Source organism: Panthera pardus, unplaced genomic scaffold, assembly GCF_024362965.1.
Source record: "Panthera pardus isolate Hobbes unplaced genomic scaffold, ASM2436296v1 HiC_scaffold_27, whole genome shotgun sequence".
NCBI lineage: Eukaryota > Metazoa > Chordata > Mammalia > Carnivora > Felidae > Panthera > Panthera pardus.
In genome coordinates this window covers 92,867,555-92,894,079 of record NW_026526843.1, presented here as the reverse complement: position 1 = coordinate 92,894,079, position 26,525 = coordinate 92,867,555, and the positions used below count along the sequence as shown (strand labels likewise).

Below are 26,525 nucleotides of genomic sequence, written 5' to 3'. Positions count from 1 at the left end.
TTGACCAAAATGGAACAAAATTAGAAATCAATAACAGAAGCCAATTTGGAAAATTTACACATATGTGGAAATTAAACAACACACTTCTATGGGGCACCTGGGTGGCTCAGCCGGTTAAGTGTCCGACCTTGGCTCAAGTCACGATCTCACGGTTCATGAGTTCAAGCCCCACGTCAGGCTCTGTGCTGACAGCTCAGAGCTTGAAGCATGCTTCACATTCTGTGTCTCCCTCTCTCTCTGCACCATCCCCACTTGTGCTCTGTCTCTCTCTGTCTCAAAAATGAATAAACATTAAAAAAAAACTTTTTTTTAAACCACACTTCTAAATAACCAATGGGTCAAAGAGATCACGTGGGAAGTTAGAAAATACTTTGAGATGAATGACAAAGAAACACAGCATACCAAAAATTATGGGATGCAGCAAATGCAGTGATGAGAGAGAAATGTATAGTTGCAAATGGTTACATTAAAAAATATATATCCCAAATAACTTAACATTCCAAATTTTTTTTAAAAAATGAGAAAGGTCAGAGCCGAATAAACCCAAAGCAGGCAGAACTAAGAAAATGTTAAAGATTAGAGCAGAAGTAAAAGCAATGTTGGACAGGAAAACAATAGAGAAAACAAGTGAAATCAAGTGGGGTTCTTTTAACAATCAATAAAATTGACAACATGTAGCTAGACTGACCAAGAAAAAATGAGAAAAGACAGATTATTAAAATCATGAATGTAAGAAGGACATCACTGCCTCACTTATAGAAGCAAAAGGGGAATACAGTAAAACCATGGTTTGCTCGCATAATTCGTTCCGGAAGCATGCTTGTAATCCAAAGCACTTGTACATCAAAGAGAATTTCCCCATAAGAAATAATGGCCAGATGATTCGTTCTACAACCCAAAAATATTCATAATAAAAATGATTACAGGGGCTCCTGGGTGGCTCAGCCGGTTGAACATCCGACTTCGACTCAGGTCATGATCTCATGGTTTGTGGGTTCGAGCCCCACATCCGGCTTTGTGCTGACAGCTCTGAGCCTGGAGCCTGCTTCGAGTTCTGCGTCTCCCCCTCTCTCTGCCCCTCCCCCACTCACGCTCTGTCTCAAAAATAAATAAACTTAAAAAATGATTACTGTAATATAGTACAAAATAATAAAATACAAAATATAAAGAAAAACAAATTAACCTTCACTTACCTTTGAAAACTTTCGTGACTGGTGTGAGGGAGACAAGAGAGAGGAGGGTTATTGTGTAGTACAGCTTTCACTATCCCTAAAGGAATCACTGCTATCTATTGGCTCAGTGGAACCCTTTTGTTTTCATGCACCTTTAATAAGAAACCCATCCAATGGACCCAGGCTTTTGCCTCCTTTCCAGGATTTCTTGGAAATGTGACATTGCATTGGCCTTGAACAGATTAATGGCTCGCACTGCTACAACCTTATTCAGGTGGTGCTTTTCTACAAAATTTTGCACTATTTCCCACATTTTACATATCTCCCTAATCTCATTTGAAATGAGGGATTCCTCTGCCTTTTTCTCCTTCTCCTCTGCAAACGAGATCTCCTCCATAACCTCTTGCTGTTGCTCGCAATGCAGATCCATCAGTTTGTCGGTGGTCAGCCCCTGGCCATGTTCCTCCACCAGCTCTTGAATGTTGTCCTCATTCACCTCCAGTCCTATGGTCTTCCTCAGGGACACAATTTCATCGACAAGTGGCAGCTCCTGTTCATGAGCAAGCCCCTCTAAGTCATGTCCAAGAATGCAATCAGGCCACAGTTTTCCCCAAGCAGAATTGAGGGTTCTCTTGGTGACCCCATCCCAGGCTTCATTGATGATCTTGAGGCAGTTCACAATACGGAAGTGATTTTTCCAAAACTCTCAGAGGGTAAGGTTTGTTCCTTCAGTGACCTGAAAGCATCGCTAAAATAGTGCTTTGGTGTTTTAGAGTTTGAAATGACCTGATCCATGGGCTGGAGGATTGGAGTGGTGTAGGGAGGAAGGAACTTGACCTTAATGAGCTCAAGTTCCTCCAGTAAGTCATCCTCAAAGCCTGGACGATGAGCAGGAGCATTATCCGTAACCAGCCAGGCTTTGAGTGGCAGACTCTTTTCTAAAAGGTATTTCTTCACTGCAGGACTGAAGACCTCATTGATCCACTCAACGAACAAGATACAAGTGACCCAAGCTTGCTGTTGGACCTCCACATAACATTTAATTGGCTTTTCTGCTCCTTGCGTTTCTCGAAGGCTCATGAATTCTCAGAATGTTACATGAGCAGGGGCTTGCCTTTGAAATCCCCACTTGCATTAGTGCAAAATAAGAGGGTCAGATGGTCTTTCATGGGCTTGTGACCAGGCATTGCATTCTCTTCTTCTGTAATGTAGGTCCTCTTTGGCATCTTTTTCTTAAAAAGCCCCGTTTCATCACAGTTAACATCTTGTTCCATCAGGTAACAGTCGGAAACCATGAGCTTCTGGAAGTTGGTAGCAAATGCCTCAGCTGCCTTAGCATCTGAACTCGCAGCCTCTCTGTGCCTCACAACTACACGGATGCCACTTCTCCTATTCAAGTTATCAAACCATCCCCTGCTTGCCTTGAAGCCTTCTTCGCTTTCTGTTGACGTACCCGGCAGTTTACTTACGAGGTCAAGTGTACAAGGCCCTTGCCTTCTCGCAAATAAAGTTCTCAGTCACGGTATCACTTGCTAGTTCTTCTGATTTATCCAAACATCTTTACCTACATCTTTCAGAACACGTGGCCATTGCTTTGATATTCTTGTGACTCCTTTTGATGCATCTAGAACCCTTATTTCTTCTTTGTTCCTTAATGTTATGCATATGGTCGATGTAGACTTCTTATAAAATCTTGCAATTTCAGCCACTCTCTTGCCTCATTTGTACTTCTTGATTTCCTTCTTAACTTCCACTGTAATCATCTCCTTCTTACTGCCTTTCTTTTCAACCTTTTCTGAATGGGAGCTATTATATACACTTGCATGGATGTTGACTACAGTACAGTATTAATAAACTCTTGTCATAGACTATATTTAACGTAACTGGCAATAAGGCAGCAGAGGAAAGTGTCTATATCTGCAGGCAGCCTGACCTGGAATGAAGCAAAGCATTCCTGAGCTTACTCTTGTATGGAAAAGCAAATGATTATCCATAGGTGCTTTGAAGTGACAAAAAATACACCAGTTCCAGTTGTGGGCACCTTCCAACATTCTGAAAAATCACTGATTTCTGTTAAACACTGTGGCTTGAGACCAACCATCTGAGCATGGGAGACGATCTGCCACAATCCCGCAGCAAGAGAGAGAGACAAGAACCATTGGTTCAATTGTGATCATGTGACATTCAGAGTCAGGTACTACTCATATTATAAGACATCACTTGTTTATCAAGTTAAAATTTATTAGAAATGTTTGTTTGTCTTGTGGAACACTCACAGAACAACTTACTCAGAATGCAGGGTTTTACTGTACTTTGAACCAGAACTAGATCTGCCACCTAGATGAAATAGAAAACTTCCTAGAAGATACAAACTACAGAAACTGACTCCAGAAGAACTAGAATATTTGAATAGACCTATGTAATTAGCAAAGTGATTAAATTAGTAATTTTAAAACTTTTCACAGCCAAAAGCCCAGGCTTTTGATTTCACTGGTGAATTTCATCAGATATTTAAAGAATTCATACCTATTCTTCACAAGTTCGTCTGAAAAACAGAAGAGGGAATATCTCCACATTCTATGAGGCCAATGCTATCATGAGAGCAGAACCACACAGAAATATCATAAGAAAACTACAGATCCATATCCTTTATGAGTATAGATGCAAAAATGTGAATTTGGCTTGTGGGCCATAGTTGGACAACCCATGATATAAAACAAATTAATTTGTGATAAAACAGCAAAACAGATAAAAATGTGTACATGTGTGTGTGTGTGTGTGTGAGATCAGTAATTCTTGATGCAATAATTGCTGTTGAGCACTCGGATATCACCTCACGCCAGTCAGAGTGGCCAAAATGAAGAAATCAGGAGACTATAGATGCTGGAGAGGATGTGGAGAAACGGGAACCCTCTTGCACTGTTGGTGGGAATGCAAATTGGTGCAGCCGCTCTGGAAAGCAGTGTGGAGGTTCCTCAGAAAATTAAAAATAGACCTACCCTATGACCCAGCAATAGCACTGCTAGGAATTTACCCAAGGGATACAGGAGTACTGATGCATAGGGGCACTTGTACCCCAATGTTTATAGCAGCACTCTCAACAATAGCCGAATTGTGGAAAGAGCCTAAATGTCCATCAACTGATGAATGGATAAAGAAATTGTGGTTTATATACACAATGGAGTACTACGTGGCAATGAGAAAGAATGAAATCTGGCCCTTTGTAGCAACGTGGATGGAACTGGAGAGTGTGATGCTAAGTGAAATAAGCCATACAGAGAAAGACAGATACCATATGTTTTCACTCTTATGTGGATCTTGAGAAACCTAACAGAAACCCATGTGGGAGGGGAAGGGAAAAAAAAAAAAAAGAGGTTAGAGTGGGAGAGAGCCAAAGCATAAGAGACCCTTAAAAACTGAGAACAAACTGAGGGTTGATGGGGGGTGGGAGGGAGGGGAGGGTGGGTGATGGGTATTGAAGAGGGCATCTTTTGGGATGAGCACTGGGTGTTGTATGGAAACCAATTTGACAATAAATTTCATATATTAAAAAAAATTGCTGTTGAAGTTAGAGTACATTTTTAGTGTGATTGGTCCAGCACTTGCATGATTATATGACTGAGTCATGTAAATTGAGGCATTATTATTGTCCAGCTGTCCAGGTGATACCTCAGGGCAGCCATGTTTGAGTACCAGGATGTTAATTAAACCAGTGCTTCTCAGACTTCAGTATGCATATTCATCACTTGGGATCTTGTTAAGACATGGATTCTGATTCAGTAGTTTTGGAATAGGGCTTCACATTTTGCATTTGTAACAAGTGTTCAAGTGAGGCTGATGTTTCTGCTTCCTAGACCATATTTTGAGTAGCAAGGTGCTCGCACCGGTTTTCATAGCTTGGGATGTCTAGGTCCTGCCCCAAGGGACTCTGGTGTATATGGTCTTCGATGTGGCCTGTGCCTCAAGATTTGTAAAAGCTCCACAGGTGACTCTAATGGCAGAAAAACTTAAGAACCTCTGTGCTACAGTTCATGGTTTTTTTATAAATTTTAATTTTTATATTATCAGTATCCCTAATATGGTTCTTTTTCCCATTTCTTACCCCATTCCACACCTCTTTGTGTCAAAACATCCCTACATATGGCGGGAATCAGAGTGAGAGTTCTTTGTCCTTTTGCTCTTATCCATCTCTGAGGAGTGATAAGTAGTTCAGGCAGAAAGAAGTTCAAGACGGAAATCAGGCAACCTGGATTTGGGAAGAATAAGCAAATCGTGTTCTAGAAGGCAATTTAAAAGGAAAGCCGGCTTGGGGCGCCTGGGTGGCTCAGTTGGTTAAGCCTCCGACTTTGGCTCAGGTCATGATCTCATGGTTTGTGAGTTTTGAGCCCTGCATGGGGCTCTGTGCTGACAGCTCAGAGCCTGGAGCCTGCTTTGGATTTGTGTCTCCCTCTCTCTCTGCCCCTCCCTCACTCACGCTCTGTCTCTCTCTGTCTCTCAAAAATTAAATGTTAAAAAAATTAAGAAAAAAAAAGGAAAGCCGATTTAGACAAAATAGCAGGATTACCACAGAAAGTTGTGGTGGTAAAACTCACTCCCAGGCCTGAGCTAGGGGCAGTATAAACACAAATCATCCTTGCTGAGTCCTGGCTGAACCTGAAGACCAAAGAAGCTACAGAGAATTGATTTTTTTCCCCCCTTCTCAATATGCAAGGTGACAGAGTTGGCTAAAATGTGAGAGAGATTCCCAGGAGCAAAGTATAGACATGCAATCTTTTCCACAAAGCACAAAACACATAAAGGAACTTATAAGTGAGTGAAAGATGATGATAAATATGGTGGTGGTGGTGATGATGACGGTTGTGATGTAAATGAATATGGCTAACACATAAAGTACTTACACTGTGCCAGGCACTGTTTTAAGAGATTTACATATGTTAACTTATTTAATCTTCACAGCAACCCAGTGGAATTGACCCTTTTAATATCCTTATTTTAAGTGTGAAGAAACTGAGGCACAGAGAAATTCAATAATATATCCAAGGTCACCCAACATGAGTGGCTAAGCTGAGATATGAACCCAGGCCATCTGAGGTTAAGAAACCGTTACAACAAACTGACTCTCCAGAATAGGAGAGTAAGAAGGATCCTGAGCAAACTGATGGTTTTAAACACACAAAAAGATGCTTGCTGTTTGCTTCCTCATGTCTATGGGAGGGGTACCTATTAAAGTATATAAGTAAATAGGTAAAATCTAACACAAACCCAGAGAGAGGAGAGGTCCTCAAAGTAGGCAGAGAAAGAAATAGTGAAAAGACCAAGTATGACTAAGAAAAATAAAAGTCGTAATAACATTTTCTGGAAACTAAACTCAAAGGGCCATAATCCTCATTCTTAAGAAAGTATTAAAGCACAGTCATGGGAAAATGTGAAAGCAGATTACTGCTTAGGTAAACATGTTCATATTTTACTAATACTTCAGAGCTGTCTATTAGCTTTAAAGAGATTCAAGCTACCCATGTGTCTTTGAACATAGGACACAAAATCCATAAATTTTAAATTTTGATCTTTGTAAACTACACATGGTGCAGAAGAAACAAAATGTTTTGGGTCTTTTTTTCCCCAGACATGGATGACCTTAAAGTTTACATGGCTACAGATTTCATCCGGTCAGAGAGTGGACTGAGAGAGGGGAGGACTTTTTAAAGGGAAGCAAAAAAAAAGTCCATAGAGACTAGCTCTGTCATTTCCTTGAGAAATATTTTTACTGTGAAATAATTTCTTTCTACCAATAGCCATGAAGATAAGGTAATAGGCCACCTCCTCTCCACATCTTGAAAAGAGAAACCAGAAACCACACTAGGGTCAGAAACAGGCTGATTTGGGGACACTGGGTATGGGCACAGATGGTCACAGTGTGCAATGAGATAATAGTCAAGGTGGGACCAGCGGCCCTCTGGATGTTTGAATATCTCAACCCATCCTCTAATGGTAGCTGCACTGGGCATGGGGCTGGCTGGCTGTGCCACACTCTCTATACTCTGTTTCTGGTGAGCTTATCTGGTCCCATGACCTCAACACCATCTGTATCTGATGTCACTTATGTGTGTATTTCCAAACCTGACATCCCACCTGAGCTCCAGATTCATTCTTCTGACCCCCTGCATGACAGTTCCACTTGCATATCTAATAGGCATCTCAGATTTTACGTGACATGCCTTCCCCACCCCTCATGTTCCCCAGAAAGCATCCTCAGATTAATAAATAGCATTACCATCAAGTCAGGTGTTCAAGTACAAATAGAAGAACCTAGATAATTTCCCCCATTTCTCATTTGTCACCTCTGGTGTATAAGCACATCTTGTTGATTCATCCAAATCCAACTAGAATTTGTCCATGTCGCTTCATTTCCTCAGCCACCACCTCAGTTTAAGCCACCAATGTCTCTCATTGGACTAGCTACAAATATCTCCTGACTGGCCTCCCAGCTTCAACTCTCCCCCACACTCTGCATTCCTCAAAGCAGCCAGACTCACTGGATTAACATTTAGGGGGATTTATTCTACTTCATAATCAATATGACAAATTTGACCTTCAACCTTGACCTTGTAGTTTTTCACCATTCTAGTGAGATAATTTGGGGTTTTGTATACTGCTGTTATTTTAATGGAAGAAAGGGTACAATTGAAGGAGGAAACTGTATTCAGATATTTTGTAAGGGCAATATGCACATCCAGCATGGTGACCTAGGGAGTCACTCCCCTGTATATGGGAAACCAGCCTAACACTCAGTTCAGTTGTCACTGTTGCCCAGGATAGCTCGTCAAAGAAATATTCTGCCATTTCTGCTTCCAGGGCCCCCATGTTGCTACCTAGCAGCAACAATCAGTAATATTTGCATATTTTAGTAAACTAAATGTTTTAAAGTGAAGTTGAAGACTCCCTTTAATACCAGTCTAATCCCATTCTTCACTTCTTTCTTAGGGACAACCACTATGGTGAATTCTATACCGTGTTCTTTTATACTTTTACCATACATATGCACCCATTGACACCAGGACCCCAGACGAGCCACCTCACCTCACCCCATCTCACCCCATCCCACCCCACACCCCACCTCACACCATCCACTCCATCCCATCCCATCCAATCCCACTCCCACCTCACCCCACCCCGTACCTCACCCCATCTCACCCCATCTGATCCCACCCCCCACCTCACCCATCCACCCCATCCCACTCCACTCCCTACTTCACCCCATCCCACCCCATCCAATCCCACCCCCCACTTCACCCTTCCACCCCATCCCACCCCCCCCCCACCACACACCACCAATCCCACACTGTTTATAAAGAGAAGATTGATTTGTGTTTTCCAGGGTTCCATGGAATACTTTCTCCCTCCTTCTTCAAAGATCCTGAGCTGCATAGTGATGGGGTTGGGTGGGTGGAGAGACTCCTGAATACCTGTTTTAAAACTTAAAAGGTGTGAGATTTGCACACGAATCAACAAGACCTTTATTTATGAACCAAATAACTTTATTGAAACCAAATAACTTCATTTATTTATGGAAAACTGGAAGAAAAAAAACTGGGACGTTTTGCAAGTGCAATACTGCAAAATGCATGCTCCGCATGGTGACCAGGGAAGTCACCATGCACCCTGTGGCTATGGGAAGGCAGTCCCAACTCAGTTCTTGTCGCTGTTGCCCAGGGTGAGCTTGTCAAAGAGGTACTCTGCCAAGCCATCTTCCAGGGTCTCTATCTTGCGCAGGCTGGTGATGTAGCCCCCCAGCTCTTTGATGACCTTGACTTGCTCGTGCAGGTAGTTGGTCTCCAGGAAGCTGCACAGATGGGCGTCGTTCTTGTCGGTGGCCAGCTGGTGCAGGTCGAGCAGGCTCTGGTTCAGGCTCTTCTCCAGGTGAAAGGCGCACTCCATGGCGTTGAGGCCGTTCTCCCAGTTGTCGCGGTCAGGCTTCACGATGTCGCGGAGGCGGATGCGGCCCCCACGCTGGTTCTGCAGCTGCATCAGCTTCTCGGCATGCTGGCTCTCCTCGTGGGACTGGCGCAGGAAGAACTTGGAGAAATTCTCCAGGGCCACGTCGGCGCGGTCGAAATAGAAGGCCATCGACAGGTACACGTAGGAGGCGTAGAGCTCCAGGTTGATCTGGCTGTTGATGGCGGCCTCGCACTGCGGGTGGTAGTTCTGGCGCACTTGAGAGGACGGCGCGGTGGCCATGGCTGGCGGCGCTGGCACCAAGACGAGGGCGAAAGCGGCTCAGAAGCGAGGGCTGCGGGGTGGGCAGCAGCAGGGCCGCAGGTGGCAGTGTCCTCGGAGACTGCCCGGCGAAGAGTGAAGAGAGAGGCGGGAGGAAGGTAGGCTCAGTGCCAGGCAACGGCTCTGCGATGGGGCCAACGGGTGGAATCCGTTACGGGGAAGTGGTGGGGGCGGGGTGGGGAGGAAAGATCCGTTATGTGGGGGTGGGGGAGAAAGAAGTGAAGGATGGAAGAAGGGGGCGGGTCACGAGTGCTGTGTTCAGGTTCTATCAGAGCCTGGGTAAGACAGGGAAATGGCTGAGCACCTGGCTTCTAATGAGTTTTTAATTTTGCATTAATTTTTCTAGTTTGCAAGAGCTTTATTTTATTCTCAAATTGTTGTCTTCTATAGCAGCCTTTTTTTATTTTATGAAGTAATTTTCTTCCCTTAAAATAATTTTGAGAATATGAATTTGAATGTTTTGGTGAATTATTTTCTTCTTTGTCCTGTATTATATCTGAGCTTTTTTGTTTGTTTGTTTTTCACAAATATTTCTGTTAGGTTATCATGATTTTCTCTTTTACCTTTGTCAAATACCTGCCAAACCTTGGTTTACTTATATTTAGGAATAAATGACTTGTTTGATTAGCCTAGGTAGTTAGCAAGGATCTGATCTATAGTATACTTCTTAGAATGGAAGGGCAGGGTGTGTCAATTGTTTGGCGATTTTGTCCTTCTTGAGTACAAAGCATGAAACTTGGATAGTGACCCTCCCTGTTAATAAAATAAATGTAATTTTGACATTGGAAGGGTAATGTTTTTTCCTTCTGGGTAGATGTGTCCTTTTGTTTCTCTTCTGTGAAGTCTGCAGTTATCTTAAGCTCATTCACTGTCTTGGGAGATTAAACATGTCAGATGCCACAGGTGCTTACTTCCCATTGTAAGAGTGGGGGAGAGTCAGAGCAGGGCAGGACAAATACCTCTGCTGTTCACACTAGCTCCTTCATCTCACGGCTGACCCAGGAGCCTCAACAGTGCTACAATTTCATTTACTCTGGTGTTAGAGTTTCTCTGAATGTGACCCGGTTGTCTACTGCAGCTGGTGCAACTTCTCTGAGTTGGCCAGTCTGATAGCCTCTTACCATGTTTTTCCAGAATTCCTCACAATATCTGGTCTCCTAATGACAGACACCCTTTCTACTGTGTGTGAGTGTGTGTGTAGATAATCTTTGTGTTCAGTTCACCACCATGATTCAGTTATCTTTTTACTAAACTATTTATAAATGAAAACTATACTTTGTTTAGTATAAACTACAAAGTTCCCTCTGTAGCAACCATTGGTATTATTTGTGATATCAGTAGGAGAAAAAGAATGAAAAAAAAAAAGAAATGATACTTATGTTAAGAAAAATCAGAGAGTTAAGAAACTTTAGAAACCTACTCCTTAGTAGCACATTTTTTTCAAGTGCACATAGACTATTTACTAACACCATATTCTAGACCACAACACGAATCTCAATAAATACAAAATTACTCATATCATGAAAGATATGTTCTCTGATCACAGTAAAACTGAATTAGAACTCGTTAACATAAAAATATCTGAAAAACACTTAAATATTCAGAAGTCGATAATATGTTTCCAAACAACCCTGAGGGTCAAAGAAGAGATCAAAGGGAAATTAGAAATTATTTGGATTGAATGAAAACAAAAAATAGCATATCGATATTTGTGAGATGTAGCTAAAGCAGTGTTTGCATGTTAATTTTTGAAAGCTTTAAAAAATTCTTATTTCAGAAAAGAAGAAAGGTCTCAAATCCATTATTTAACCTTCCACCTTAAAAAGAAGAAGGAACTCCCAGGTGGCTCAGTCTGTTGAGCAACCAACTCTTGATTTCGACTCAGGTCATGATCCCAGGGTTGTAGGGTTGAGCCCTGTGTTGGGCACCATGCTGCACGTGGAACCTGCTTAAGACTCTCTCTCTCCCCCTCCCTCTCCCTCTCTCCCTCTCTCTCTCCCTCTCTCCCCCTTTCCTTCCCCCTCCTTCCCTCCCTCACTCTCTCCTTCTCCTCCTCTTCCTCTCCCCTGCTCACATGTTCTTTCTCTCTCTAAAATAAAATTTAAGGGGCGCCTGGGTGGCTCAATCGGTTAAGCGTCCGACTTCGGCTCAGGTCACGATCTCGCAGTCCGCGAGTTCGAGCCCCGCGTCGGGCTCTGGGCTGATGGCTCGGAGCCTGGAGCCTGCTTCCAATTCTGTGTCTCCCTCTCTCTCTGCCCCTCCCCCGTTCATGCTGTGTCTCTCTCTGTCTCAAAAATAAATAAACGTTAAAATAAAATTTAAAACAAATTTAAATTGAAAAAAAGGGAGAAAAAGACCAAAATAAACCAAGCCAAGCAGAAAGAAGGAAATGATAAAGATATAAGCAGAGTTTGTTTTTATACATATATGTTAAAATGAGTAAGTTATGAGTTAAACTAGTTCAGTAAGTTGAGGAGAATTGGGGTCAGTATTTGGGAAGGTAGCTCAGTGTACTGAAGACTCCCCAAAGTAAGAGGACCTGAACATAAGTAGTAATTTTGTAAACAGGTTGAAAGAACAAGGGTTGTGAAAAGAAGGATAGGTCTCTGGTCATAGACCAGAGGTAGCAGTTAAAACAGGAGTCTGCGTCTAGGTAAAACCCCTCAGGATGAAGATGTTTAATGATTTCAGATTCAGAGACAGGCAGAAATGAGTTTGAATTCTAGCTCTTTCATACTATGGACATATATGATTTTTGTCATGTTAATAAAGCTTTCTGAACCCCCAAAATAAAGATATGAGAAGAATAGAGTGAAATTGAAAATATAATAAAAATAAATAAAGTCAAATCAATGAAAGTTGGAAATCAAAGAAGGTTCTTTGAGAAAATTAAATAAACAAAAAGATAAATCTCTAGACAGAGTAATGAGGAGAAGACACTAATCAGAGAGAGAATACACAAATGACCAGTTACAGGAATGAGAGAAGAGATATCACTACAGATCATACACTCATTCAAAGGTTGATGAGGGAATATAATTGTGATATAAAATACATATATTTTGATTTTTCATCCCCAGCTCCTGACCAGAGGTTCTAAAACCTTTGTAATTTTCTAAGTGATAAGAGTGATAGAAACATCTTTGTTATAATACTTGTTTGTTTATTTTTTCCCCTAGCTCCTCAAACAGCTTTGGAGTGACAAAGATAAAAGGAGCATCTTTTGTTATTCCTAACAAACTCCTTTCAACCATACCTGAATTTATAATAATGATGTGACTTCTGGAAAGCCCCTAAGGATGGAGAACTGTTTGCCAGAGGAACTAACCATGTGATTTCAGCCCTTCCTCCCGACCTCCTGAGGGGGGAAGGGCTGGAGGTTAATTGATTGATTTGACTAATCATGCCTAGGTAATAAGCCCCCTTTAAAGCCCTAATTGAAGGGATTCAGAAAGTTTCCAAGTTGGTGAACACATGGAGTTGCTGGGAAGCTGAAATACCTAGAGAGCTTCCATGCCCCTTCTCCTTCTACCTTGCTCTATGCATCTTCCATCTGACAGATTCTGAGTTGTATATTTTTATAACGAACTGGTAATCTAGTAAATAAACTGTTTTCCTAATTCTTTGAAACATTCTAGAAAATTATCAAACCTAAAGCGGAAGTCATGGGAACCTCCAGTTTATAGCCTGTCAGAAGCACAGGTGAGAACCTAGATTTGCAATTAGTATCTGTAGTAGTTGGGACAGGGGAGGGGCAGTCTTGTGGAATTGAGTCATTAACCTGTGAGATCTGTGCTAGTTAGTGTCCTCATTGGCTTTTAGAACATCCAATTGGTGTTGGGGAAGTTGGAGAATTGGTTGGCATGGGGAAAACCCCCACACATTTGTTGTCAGAAGTGTTCTCTTCAGTAACAAACAACTTTATACCTATAACTTCAGCAATATAGATGAAATTCAACTACAGGCTAATCTAATGTATGAACATAAATACCAAAATCTTAAATACGTAAGTTACCAAACAAATCCACAGTGACCGTATTGTGCATATGAAGGTACTAATGTTCATTCAACAGGAAATATGTACCCTAAATAGCCCTGTATCTTTAATTAAATGGAAATTTTAGTTAAAATATTCCCATGAGAAAACTCCAAACCCATTGGCTTTACTTATGAATTCTGCTGAATATTTAAATAAGTAGCAAGTGAATTATACAAGTTCTTCTAGAAAATTAAAGAGGACAGAATACTTCCCAACATATCCTGAGATAACCAGGGGAAAAATTACAAGAAAACTACAGACCAGTTTTCTTCATAAATATAGGCATAAATATTCTTAATAATGTGTTAGAAAATGGAATTGAAAAATGTACAAAATAATGGCATATTGTGACCAAATGGAGTTCATCTCAGGAATGCAAAGCTAATTCAAATTAAAAAATCAATGTAATACATCAATGTAATTCATCAGACTAAATAAAAAATATCATATAAGCATCTGAATAGATTCATAAAAACCACTTGACAGAGACGCCTGGGTGGCTCAGTTGGTTGGGTGTCTGACTTCAGCTCAGGTCATGATCTCATGGTTCATGGGTTCAAGCCCCGCGTCGGGCTCTATGCTGACAGCTCAGAGCCTGGAGCCTGCTACGGATTCTGTGTCTCCCTCTCTCTACCCCCCTCCCCTGCTTGTGCTCACTCTATATCTCTCTCTCAAAGGTAAATAAATATTTAAAAAAAATTTTTTTAAAGCACTTGACAAATTCAAATATCCATTCCTTTTTTTATTACTTTTTTTTTTGGGGGGGGGGGGGAGAGAGAGAGTGTGTGTGTGTGTGTGTGTGTGCAAGGGAGAGGGGCAGAGGTAGAAAGAGAATCTTTAGCAGGCTCCATGCTCTGCACAGAGCCTGACATGGAGCTTGATCCCACGACCCTGAAATCATGACCTGAGCTGAAATCAAGTGTTGGAGGCTTGACTGACTGAGCCACCCAGGCGCCCCTCAAATATCCATTCCTGATTTTTTCTTTTAAATCTTAGCATAATGGAAGGAAATTTCTCAACCTCATATAGGGCTTCTTTGAAAAACCTACACCTTGCATCATACTTAGTGGTAGAAAATTAAATGATTTCCACCCTAAAGTCAGCAGCAAAACAAGGATGTCCATTCTCATCACTCCTAATCAACTTTAAACTGGAGGTCCTCGCTTGTGAAATAAGGCCAGCAAAGGAAATGAAAGGCACACGAATTGGAAATGAAGAGGTAAAACTAGCTCTACTTGCAGATAACTTAATTGTCTATGTAGAAAATCTTAAAGTGTATATGAAGAAGCTACTGAAACTAATAAATGAGTTTAGTAAGATCTCAGGGTATAAGCCCAATATACAAAAATCAGTCTTGTTTTTATATACTAGCAACGAACAATTGAGAAGGAAAAAAATTAAAATTCTGTTTAAAATAGCACCCAGTTGTAGCAATATTTTGTGGACTCTTTTGGGTTTTCTACATAGAGTATCCTGTCCTCTGCAAATAGTGAAAGTTTGACTTCTTCTCGGCTGATTTGGATAACTCATTACTTTTTGTTGTCTGCTGAGGTTAGGACATCCAGCACTCTGTTCAATAAAACTGATGAGAGTTGGGGCACCTGGGTGGCTCAGTCGAGTTAAGTCTCTGACTTCGGCTCAGGTCATGATCTCTTGGTTCGTGAGTTTGAGTCCTGCTTCGGGCTCTGTGCTGACAACTCAGAGCCTGGAGCCTGCTTCAGATTCTGTGTCTCCCCATCTCTCGGCCCCTCCCCTGCTCGTGCTGTCTCTCTCTGTCTCTCAATAATAAATAAATGTTAAAAAAAATTAAAAAAAACTGGTGGGAGTGGATATCTCTGTCTTGTTCCCGACTGTAGAGGAAAAGCTCGTAGTTTTTCCTCATTGAGAATTATATTAGTTGTGGGTCTTTCATATATGGCCTTTATGATGTTGACATATGTTCCTTCAATCCCTACTTTGTTGAGGGTTTTTATCAAGAATGAATGCTGTAGGGGCACCTGGGTGGCTCATTTGGCTAAGTGTCCAACTTCAGTTCAGGTCATGATCTCATGGTTTGTGAGTTTGAGCCCCGAATCAGGCTCTCTGCTGTCAGCACAGAGCCCACTTCAGATCTTCTGTCTCCCTCTCTCTCTGCCCCTCCCCTGCTCACTCAATCTCTCTCAAAAATAAATAAACCTTAAAAAAATCAATTCAGAATATATTTCTACTTTCTTAAAGTAATACATGCCAACCCCTTGAAATTTGGTGACATATATTAAAGTATTAAGTTTAGCAAAAAAGAAACAGTGACTAATGCATAGTTTCTATTTTGATCACTTTTGTGTAGGCTTTTGGACTTACCCTGATTGTAGGTGGGGAATGATAGTGAAATTTGATGATTGTTTTCCCCTTTTGTAAAGGAGATTATAATATTTGTATGTTTATGTTTTTCCCTGCCTGTATAGAGAAAATTAGTTAATATGTTTTCTGCATAGGAAAAAAAATCTATAGCATAAAATAAAACCTGATGATAATTAAGTCAATGGTACCTGCAGAATTTTGTAAAATTCTGGAGTGGCATATGGGCTTAACCCAAATTCACCTAAAGGAAATTCTCAGTCATGCAGATTACTTTCATTTGCATGAGATTCCTGAATATATAGTACTCTTTATAGGAAATTGTTTTTATGGAGAAACTGTAGAGCATTTTAGAGAACAGCCTGTGCAAAGAAAACCAGACAAAAATCAAGGAACTGCACAAAATTTGTGGACAAATCAAGCAGTAAGGAGATGTAAGATTTGAGAAGTCCATTTGTTAACTCTATATAGACTTAGGATGAGAAGAGATGATGAGGACCTGCCTACCTACCATCTGTCAAGCACTGAGCCATCCACAGACTTATCTCTTTTGAACTTTAGGACAACAAATCTATTCAATGGAACCATGTATACAGGTAAAATAATAGGTATCAATAGTCCCAGTTTACAAGTAAAGAAACCAAGACCCAACAAGGTAACTAAGTTGCCCAAAGCCATATAGCTAATGGCAAAACTAGGAAGTAAACCCAAGTCTACCTAATGCAAAATTACTTTGTCGCTGAAAGATAAAATTTCTAAAGATCGTGTCTAGTTACTAGAACTAAGAGAGTCTAGAACAGCACTGTCCAGTAGAAGTATAAAAGCCACAGGGGCGCCTGGGTGGCTCAGTCGGTTAAGCGTCCGACTTTGGCTCAGGTCATGATCTAACAGTCTGTGGGTTCGAGCCCCGCGTCGGGCTCTGTGCTGACAGCTCAGAGCCTGGAGCCTGTTTCAGATTCTGTGTCTCCCTCTTTCTCTGACCCTCCCTGTTCATGCTCTCTCTCTCTCTGTCTCAAAAATAAATAAATGTTAAAAAAAAAAAAAGAAATATAAAAGCCACAAATGTAAGCCATATACTTAATTTTTTCCCCTTTGTTTTTTTAAATTTAAATTCAAATTAGTTAACATATAGTGTAGTACTGGTTTCAGGAGTAAAATTTAGTTATTCATCAATTACATGTAACACCCAGTGCTCAGCTCAACAAGTGTCCTCCTTAATGCCTGTCACCATTTAGCCAATCCCTCCAACCACCTCCCCTCCAGCAACTCTCAGTTTGTTCTCTATAGTTAAGAGTCTCCTATGGTTTGGCTCCCTCTCTGTTTTTATCTTATTTTTCCTTTCCTTTCCCTATGTTCATCTGTTTTGTTTCTTAAATTCCACATATGAGTGAAATGATGATATTTGTCTTTCTCTGACTGACTTATTTCACTTAGCTTAATACACTGTAGCTCCATTCACATCATTCTTATTTTTAAGGCTGAGTAACATTCATCATATGTATATACCACTCCTTCTTTAGCCATTCATCAGTTGATGGATGTTTGGGCTCTTTCCATAATTTGGCTATTATTGATAGCACTGCCATAAACATTGGGGTGCATGTGCCCCTTCAAATCAGCATTTTTGTATCCTTTTGGTAAATACCTAATAGTGTAATTGCTGGGTTGTATGGTAGTTCTGTTTTTAAAGTTTTGAGGAACCTCCATACTATTTCCCACAGTGGCTGAACCAGTTTGTATTCCCACCAACAGTGTAAGAAGTTTCCCTTTATTCCACATTCTCACCAACATCTGTTATATCCTGAGTTGTTCATTTTAGCCATTCTGACAGGTATGGGGTGATATCTCATTGTAGTTTTGATTTATATTTCCCTGATGATGAATGATGTTGAACATCTTTTCATGTGTCTTTTAGCCATCTGTGTGTCTTCTTTGGGAAAATGTCTATTCATGTCTTCTGCCCATTTCTTCATCGGATTATTTGGGGTTTTTTGGGGGGGGGTGTTGAGTTTATAAGTTCTTTATGTATTTTGGATACTAACCCTTTATACAGTATGTCATTTGCAAATATCTTCTCCCATTCTGTTGCTTGCCTTTTAGTTTGATTGTCTGTTTCCTTTGCTGTGCAGAAGCGTTCATTTTTGCTTTTGTTTCCTTTGCCTCCAGAGACATATCTAGTAAGAAGCTGCTGTGGCCAAGGTCAAAGAAGTTGCTGCCTGTGTTCTTCTCTAGAATTTTGATGGTTTCCTATCTTACATTTAGGTCTTTCATCCATGTTGAATTTATTCTTGTGGATGGAGTAAGAAAGTGGCCTGGTTTCATTCTTCTGCATGTTGATGTCCATTTTCCCAGCACAATTTGCTGAAGAGACTATTTTTTCCATTGGATACTCTTTCCTGCTTTGTTGAAGGTTAGTTGGCCATATATTTGTAGGTCCATTTCTGGGTTCTCTATTCTATTCTATTGATCTATATATCTTTTTTTGTGCCAGTATCATACTGTCGGGCTGACTACAGCTTTGTAATAGACCTTGAAGTCTGGGACTGTGATGCCTCCAACTTTGGTTTTCTTTTTCAACATTACTTTGGCTATTCAGGGTCTTTTCTGGTTCCTTATAAATTTTAGGATTGTTTCTTCTAGATCTGTGAACAAAGCTGGTGTTATTTTGTTGGAAATTGCATTGAATGTGTATATTGTTTTGGGTAGTATTGACATTTTAACAATATATGTTCTTCCAATCCATGGGCATGGAATGTTTTTCCATTTCTTTGTTTTCTCTTCAGTTTCTTTCATAAGCTTTCTATAGTTTTAAGTGTATAGATTTTTCACCTCTTTGGGTGGGTTTATTCCTAGGCATTTTGTGGGTTTTGGTGCAGTTGTAAATGGGATCAATTTGATTTCTCTTTCTACTGTTTCATTATTGGTATGTACAAATGCAAGTGATTTCTGTATATTGATTTTATATCCTGTGACTGCTGAATTCATATATCAGCTCTAGAAATTTTTGGGTGGAGTGTTTCGGGTTTTCTATGTAGAGTATTTTGTCATCTGCGAAGAGTAAAAGTTTTACTTCTTACTTGGCAATTTGTATGCCTTTTATTTCTTTTTGTTGTCTGATTGCTGAGGCTAGGACTTCTGGTACTGTGTTAAGCAACAGAGGTGAGAGTGGACATCCCTGTCATGTTCCTGACCTTAGGGGGAAAGCTGTCAGTTTTTCATACTTGAGGATGACATTAGATGTGTGTCTTTTGTATATGGACTTTATGATGTTGAGGTTTGTTCCTTCTATCGTTACTTTCTTCAGGGTTTTTATCAAGAAAAGTTGCTGTATTTTGTCAAATACTTTTGCTGCATGTATTGAGTGGATCATATGGTTATTATCCTTTCTTTTATTAATGTGATGTATCATGCTGATTGATTTGCAGACATTGAACCACCCCTGCTGCCCAGGAATAAATCCCACTTGATGGTGGCAAATAATTCTTTTAATGTATTGTTAGATTTGATTTGCTAGTATCTTGTTGAGAATTTTAGCATCCATGTTCATCAGGGAAATTGGTCTATAATTTTCCTTTTTAGTGGGGTTTTTATCTGGCTTTGGAATCAAGGTACTGCTGGCCTCATAGAATGTGTTTGGAAATTTTCCTTCCATTTCTATTTTTTTGGAGTAGTTTCCAAAGAATAGTTATTAATTCTTCTTTAAATGTTTGGTAGAATTCCCCTGGGAAGCCATCTGGCCCTGAGCTCTTGTTTGTTGGGAGATTTTTTTTTAATGTTTATTTATTTTTGAGAGAGAGAGAGAGAGAGAGAGAGAGCAGGGGAGGAGAAGGGAGAGAGGGAGACACAGAATCCACAGCAGGCTCCAGGCTCTGAGCTGTCAGCACAGAGCCCGACGCGGGGCTCGAACCCACAAACAGCGAGATCATGACCTGAGCTGAAGTTGGACACTTAACCAACTGAGCCACCCAGGCAACCCTATTTGGAGATTTTTGATTAATGATTCCATTTATTTACTGGTTATGGGTCTGTTCAAGTTTTCTATTTTTTCCTATTTCAGTTTTGGTAGTTTATATGTTTCTAGGAATTTATCCATTTCTTTCAGATGGCCCAGTTTGTTGGCTCATAATATTCTCTTGTAATTGTATTTCCATGGTATTGGTTGTGATCTCTCCTCTTTCATTCATGATTTTATTCATTTGGGTCCTTTTCTTTTTCTTTTTGATAAGTCTGGCTAGGGGTTTATCAATTTTGTTAATTCTTTCAAAGAACCAGCTCCTGGTTTTGTTGATAGGTTCTGCTTTTTTTATTTCAATATCATTGATTTCTGCTCTAATCTTTATTATTTCCCTTCTTCAGCTGGTTTTGGGCTTTATTTGTTGTCCTTTTTCCAGTTCCCTTAGGTGTAAGGTTAGGTTGTATATTTGAGACATTTCTTCCTCCTTTAGGAAGGTCTGGATTGCTATATACTTCCCTCTCATGACCACCTTTGCTGCATCCCAAAGGTTTTTGACTGTTGTGGTTTCATTTGCATTGGCTTCCTTGTACTTTTTTATTTCTTCTTTAATATTCAGTTAACCCATTCATTCTTTTGTAGGATGTTCTTTAGCCTCCAAGTATTTATGGTCTTTCCAAATTTTTTCTTGTGGTTGATTTCAAGTTGTTTAGTGTTGTGGTCTGAAAATATGCATGGCATGATCTCGATCTTTTGGTACTTTTGGCTGACTTGTGACCCAGTATGTGATCTGTTCTGGAGAGTATTCCATGTGCACTCAAGAAGAACGTGTATTCTGCTGCTGTAGGATGGAATGTTCGAATATATCTGTTAAGTCCATCTGGTCCAGTGTGTCATTCAAAGCCAATGTTTCCATATTGATTTCTGCTTAGATAATCTGTGCATTGTTGTAAGTGGGGTGTTAAAGTCCCCTACTATTATTGTACTATTATCAATAAGTTTCTTTTTGTTTGTTATTGACTGACTTATATATTTATTTATTTGGGTGCTTTCAGGTTGGGGACATAAATATATATAATTTTTAGGCCTTGTTGATGGACAGATCCCTTAATTATGATATAATGCCATTCTTTGTTTCTTGTTACAGTCTTAAATGTTTTAAAATGTAGTTTGTCTAATGTAAGTATGGATACTCTGGCTTTCTTCTGACATCCATTAGCATGATAGATGGTTCTCCATTCCGCTACTTTTAATCTGCAAGTGTCTTTAGGTCTAATGTTCTAAAATGAGTCTCTTCTAGGCAGCATACAGATGGGTATTGTTTGGTTTTTGGTTTTTTTTTTTACTCCATTCTGATACCCTGTATCTTTTGATTAGAGCATTTAGTCCATTTACATTCAGAGTGATTATTGACAGTTGTGAATTTAATGCCATTGTGTTGCCTGTAGAGTTAGTGTTTCTGGTGATGTTCTCTGGTGCTTTCTAATATTTGTTGCTTTTGGTGTTTTTTAATTTTGTTTTTTTCTCCACTCAAAAAGTCCCTCTTAAAATTTCTTCCAGAGCTCGTTTAGTGATCATGAACTCCTTTAGTTTTGGTTGTCTGGGAAACTCTTTATTCTTCCTTCTATTCTGAACGACAGTCTTGCTGGATATAGACTTCTTGGCTGTATGTTCTTCTCATTCAGCACATTGAATATATCCTGCCTCTCCTTTCCGGCCTACCAAGTTTCAGTGGGCAGATCTCCTGTGAACCTTATCTGTCTTCCCTTATGGGTTAAGGACTTTTTCCCCCTTGATGCTTTCTTGCTTCTTTCCTTGTTTGTGTATTTTGTGAATTTGACTGTGATATGCCTTGGTGATGGTCGGCTTTTGTTGAATTTAATGGGAGTTCTCTGTGCTTCTTGTATTTTGATGTCTGTGTCCTTCCCCAGATTAGGAAAGTTTTCTGCTGTAATTTGCTCACTTACACTTTCTGCCCCTTTTTCTATTTTCCATAATTTTATCTTCTTTATCACTGATTTGTGTCTCTGCTTTTTCTGTCCTCGCCATTGTGGCATTCATTCAAAATCGCATCTCAGTTACAGCATTTTTTAACTTTGGCCTGTCCAGATTTTATTTCTTTTATCTCTGCAGAAAGGGATTCTCTTGTGTCTTCTATGATTTTTTTCAACCTCAGCTAGTATTCTTATAATCTTGGTTTTAAATTCTAGTTTCTAGAGATAGAGATGTGTAAGAAAGAATAGACTATAGTCAAACTCTTCTTTTTTGGTGAGTTGGGATTCACAAAGCTCTGGAGAGCTTAAGTCACTGTTAAAAGAGCTGTTGATAAGAACACAAAATTGAGTTTAACTAGTAAAAATTACTTAGAGATATATGTATTCTGTGTATCTGGGGCTATATATTAGCCTTTCCTTCATTTTAATTCTCTTTCCTTCACTATCAGTTTATCTCTCCCTTCTTCCCTCTTTCTCTCTCTCTCTCCCCTTAAGTTTCTGTACCTAGAGATACAAGAAGTAGAGTAATATTGAGGAAGATGAAAACTAATAATTACTTAGCAATAGAGCAACCCTACATAAAGTGGGAAATTTTTAAATGCTAGAGTGCCAAAATTAGACAAAGACATCACAAGAAAAGGAAGCTACACATCATTATTGCTTATAAATATAGATGAAAAACTCTTCAATAAAATCCTAGCAAACTGAATCCAGCAACATAGAAAAAGAAATATACAGGGCACCTGGGTGGCTCTGTCGGTTAAGTGTCTGACTTTGGCTCAGGCCATGATCTCACAATTCGTGCATTCGAGCTCCATATCAGACCCTTTGCTGACAGCTCAGAGCCTGGAGCCTGCTTCAGATCCTATGTGTCTCCCTCCTTCTCTGCCCCTCCCCTGCTCACACTCGTCTGTCTCTGTCTGTTTCTCTCTTTCTCTCAAAAATGAAATAAACATTAAAAAAATTTTTTTAAAAGACAAGGAAATATACTTCATGATCATTTGGGATTTATCCCAGGAATGCAAAGTTGGGTTGACTTCAGAAAATCAACCAATGTAATACATCATATTAGTAGAATAAAGAACAAAATGTTCATTATTTTCTTAATGTATGAGAAGGGCAAATGCAACTATCTTTCATGATAAAACAAAAAAAGCAAAGCAAAACACTCAACAAACTCAGCATACAAAGGAACTTCTTTAACCTGATAAAGAGTGAATCTAAGAAAAACTCACAGATGACATCGTGCTTAATGGAGGAAGACTGGATGTTTCTCCCTTAAGATCAGAAACAAGAGAAGGGTCTCTGCTCTCACGACTTCCATTCAGCATCTTAAAAGAGGGTCTAACCAAGGCAATTAGGTAAGAAAAAAAAAAGACATCCCATTTGTAAAGGAAGAAGTAAACCTATCTCTATTTGTAATGACATAATCATGTACATAGACATCCCAAGGAATCTATAAAACCTATTAAAAATAATCAGTGATTTCAGCAAGCCTGCAGTATTCAAGATCAATCTACCAAAATCAGTTGTATTTCCATACGTTAGTAATAAGAAATCTGAAAAAGAAATGTTAAAATTTCAATTACAATAGCATAAAAAATAACAAAATACCTAGAAATAAATTTAACAAAAGAAGTGTAAAATTGTACCCTGAAAACTATAAAACATTCTTAAAAATCACTAAAGAATACCTAAGTAAATGTAGAAACATCCCATGTTCACGGATATGAAAATTTAATATTAAGTTGCAGTGCCCCCCAAATTAATCTACAGATTCCAGCTGCCTTTTTGTAGGAACCAGGTTATATCCTAATTCTAAAACTATATGGAAATGCAAGGAACTCAGAATTTACAAACCAAACGTGAAATTTTAGCACTTACTAAAAAGCTTCAGTAATCAAGACAGTGTGGTGCTGGCATAAAGATATTCATAGATCAAACTAATAGAATTGAGATTCTAGAAATAAACCCTTACATTTATGGTAAATTGATTTTAAGTAACAGTATCAACAATTCAATTGGGCAAGAAGAGTCTTTTCAACAAATAGTGCTGAGAGTACTAGACATCCATCTATGAAAGAATAAAGTTGGGTCCCTACCTCACATTTCACATAAAAGTAACTCAAAATAGGTAATAATCCCCCTCCCCCGTTCATGCTCTGTCTCTCTCTGTCCCAAAAATAAATAAAAAACGTTGAAAAAAAAATTAAAAAAAAAAAAAAAAAATAGGTAATAATCCTAAATATGAGAACTAAACCGATTAAACTCTTAGAAGAAAACATAGGAATAAATCATCATAACCTTGGGTTAATAAATGACTTCTTAGATATGATAACAAAAGCACAAGCAACAAAGCAATATAAATTCATCAAAACTAGAAACTTTTGTGCTACAAACAATACCATTAAAAACTCAAAGCTAATCCACACAATGGTAGAAAATATTTACAAAACGTGTATCTGATAAGGACTTATATCCAAAATAAGTTTAAAAAATAACCGTTTACAACCCATTAGTGAAAAGATAAATAACTCAATTTTAAAATAGGCAAAATATTTGAAGAGACAAATGAAATTTCAACAAAGAAGATATACAAATGGCCAGTAACTACATAAAAAGATGCTCAGCATCATTAGTTACTAGGGAATTTAAAATCAAAACTATAATGAGATATGTCACATACACTAAGATGACTATAATTTTAAAAAAAGACAAAACAAAAAGTATGAAAATGTGGAATAATTGAAACACTTGTACATTGTTGGTAGGAATACAAAATAGTATAGCCACTTTGGAAAATGTTCTGGCAGTGTCTCAAAATGTTAAAAATATAGTTAATATATTTCCCAACAATTCCACTCCTAAATATCTACCCAAGAGAGATAAAAACATGTATCTACACAAAAACTACATGAATGTTTTTAGCAGCATCATTAATAATAAAAAATTTGAAATAAATCTAGTGCCCATCAACTGACTGAACAAAATACAGTTATTCCATATAATAGAAAATGTTGGCAATGAAAAAGAATGAAGTACTGCTATGGACTGAAACATGGATGAACCTTGAAAATTATGCAAAACTGAAAGAAGTCAGCCTAAAGAAACCACATTTTGTAGATTCTATTTGTATGAAATATCCAAAATAGGCAAATCTATCGAGACAATATAGATTAAGGGTTGCCTAGTACTGGGGTCAGGGAGAATGGGGAGTGGCTGCTAATGGGTGCAGAGTTGATTTTTGGGGTGATGAAAATGTTCTAAAATAGATTTTGGTGATGGTTCTGTGAGTATACCAAAAACCACTGAATTTTTTACTTTAAATGGGTAGATTTTATGTTGTTTGAATTATATCTCAATAAAGATTTTTAAAAATGAAAAATGTGGGGACACCTGGGTGGCTCAGTCAGTTAAGCATCAGACTCGATTTTGGCTCAGGTCATGATCTCATAGTCACGCACTGGGTGTGGAGCCTGCTTAAGATTCTCTCTCTCCCTCTGCCCCTCCCCTGGTCACATGCTTTCTCTCTCTGTCTCTCTCACTCTCAAATTAAAAAAAAAAATTAAAAATGTAATTCCTTTCTAATGTTATTGAAAAATAAATTCCTAATATGACACTTTGGCTACTTCAAGTCTTTTTACATGTAGGAAGTGTAATTTTGATTAGGTGAGTTGAAACTATTGTCGGCCTGTTAGTTGCTGCTTACATACTTTTTTTTTATTTTAATTTTTGACAGAGACAGAGAGTGCAAACAGGGGAAGGGCAGAGAGAGAAGGAGGGAGAGAATACCAAGCAGGCTCCTCACTGGCAGTGCAGAGCCCGACATGGGGCTTGATCCCCCTATGAGATCATGACCTGAGCAGAAACCAAGAGTCTGATGCTTAACTGACCGAGCCAGCCAGCTGCCCCACTGCTTACATACTTTAAATACAGATATTATTGTATGATGCTTACTCTACTAGTGAGTAGAGAATAAATGTCCCTTTTGGGTAAGTTATACCTACTGTACATAAATGAGTTAACATATCAGACCTCCTTGCAATGTTGGACTTTGACTAGTGTCCGGGAACTTCAAGTTTAGGAGTGTTCCCACACTTTCTTAACTGATAGACGTGGTTAAGTTTATTCCTAGGTACTTTATTATCTTTGGATCAGTTGTAAATTGGACTGTTTTAATTTCTCTTTCTGTTCCTTCATTATTAATGTATACAAATACAACAGATTTCTGTACATTGATTTTGTATCCTGTGAATTCATGAGTCAGTCAATGTAATACATCTCATCAACATGAAAGGATAAAACCCATATGATAATTTCAATAGATGCAGAGAAACCATTTGACAAAGTATATTCATTCATGATAAAAACCCTGAACAAAGTAGGTTGCTGAATTCATTTATCTGTTCTAGTAGATTTTTGGTAGGATTCTTCAGGTGTTCTCTATATAGTATCAAGTCATTTACAAATAGTGAAAATTTTACTTCTTCCATGACAATTTAGATGCCTTTTATTCCTTTTTGCTGTCTGATTGCTGTGGCTAGGACTTCCAGTAGTGTGTTGAATAAAAGTGGTGAGAGTGGACATCCTTGTCTTATTCTTGACCTTAGGGGAAAAGCTCTTAGTTTTTCACCATTGAGTATGATGTTCACTGTGGGCTTTTCATATATGGACTATATTATGCTGAGGTATGTTCGCTCTAAACCTACTTACAATCCTGTGTGTTTTTGTGGTGTCAGTTATTTCTCCTCTTTGAC

General features: G+C 39.1%; 2 protein-coding genes across 2 annotated transcripts in view; one reads left to right on the top strand and one right to left on the bottom strand.

Moving 5' to 3' along the window:
- The window catches only part of PRRG1 (proline rich and Gla domain 1), a 315,720-nt gene that overhangs the window by 7,042 nt on the left and 282,153 nt on the right, over positions 1-26,525 (top strand). The window lies entirely within an intron of this gene.
- LOC109260290 (ferritin heavy chain-like) lies at positions 8,669-9,545 on the bottom strand. Its single transcript, XM_053891725.1, has one exon. The coding sequence runs from the start codon at positions 9,405-9,407 to the stop codon at positions 8,859-8,861; it is 549 nt and encodes a 182-aa protein (XP_053747700.1). The 5' UTR covers positions 9,408-9,545; the 3' UTR covers positions 8,669-8,858.

Coding starts and splice junctions, on each gene's coding strand:
- LOC109260290 (XM_053891725.1), bottom strand. CDS start 9,407: ATGGCCACCGCGCCGTCCTCTCAAGTGCGCCAGAACTACCACCCGCAG.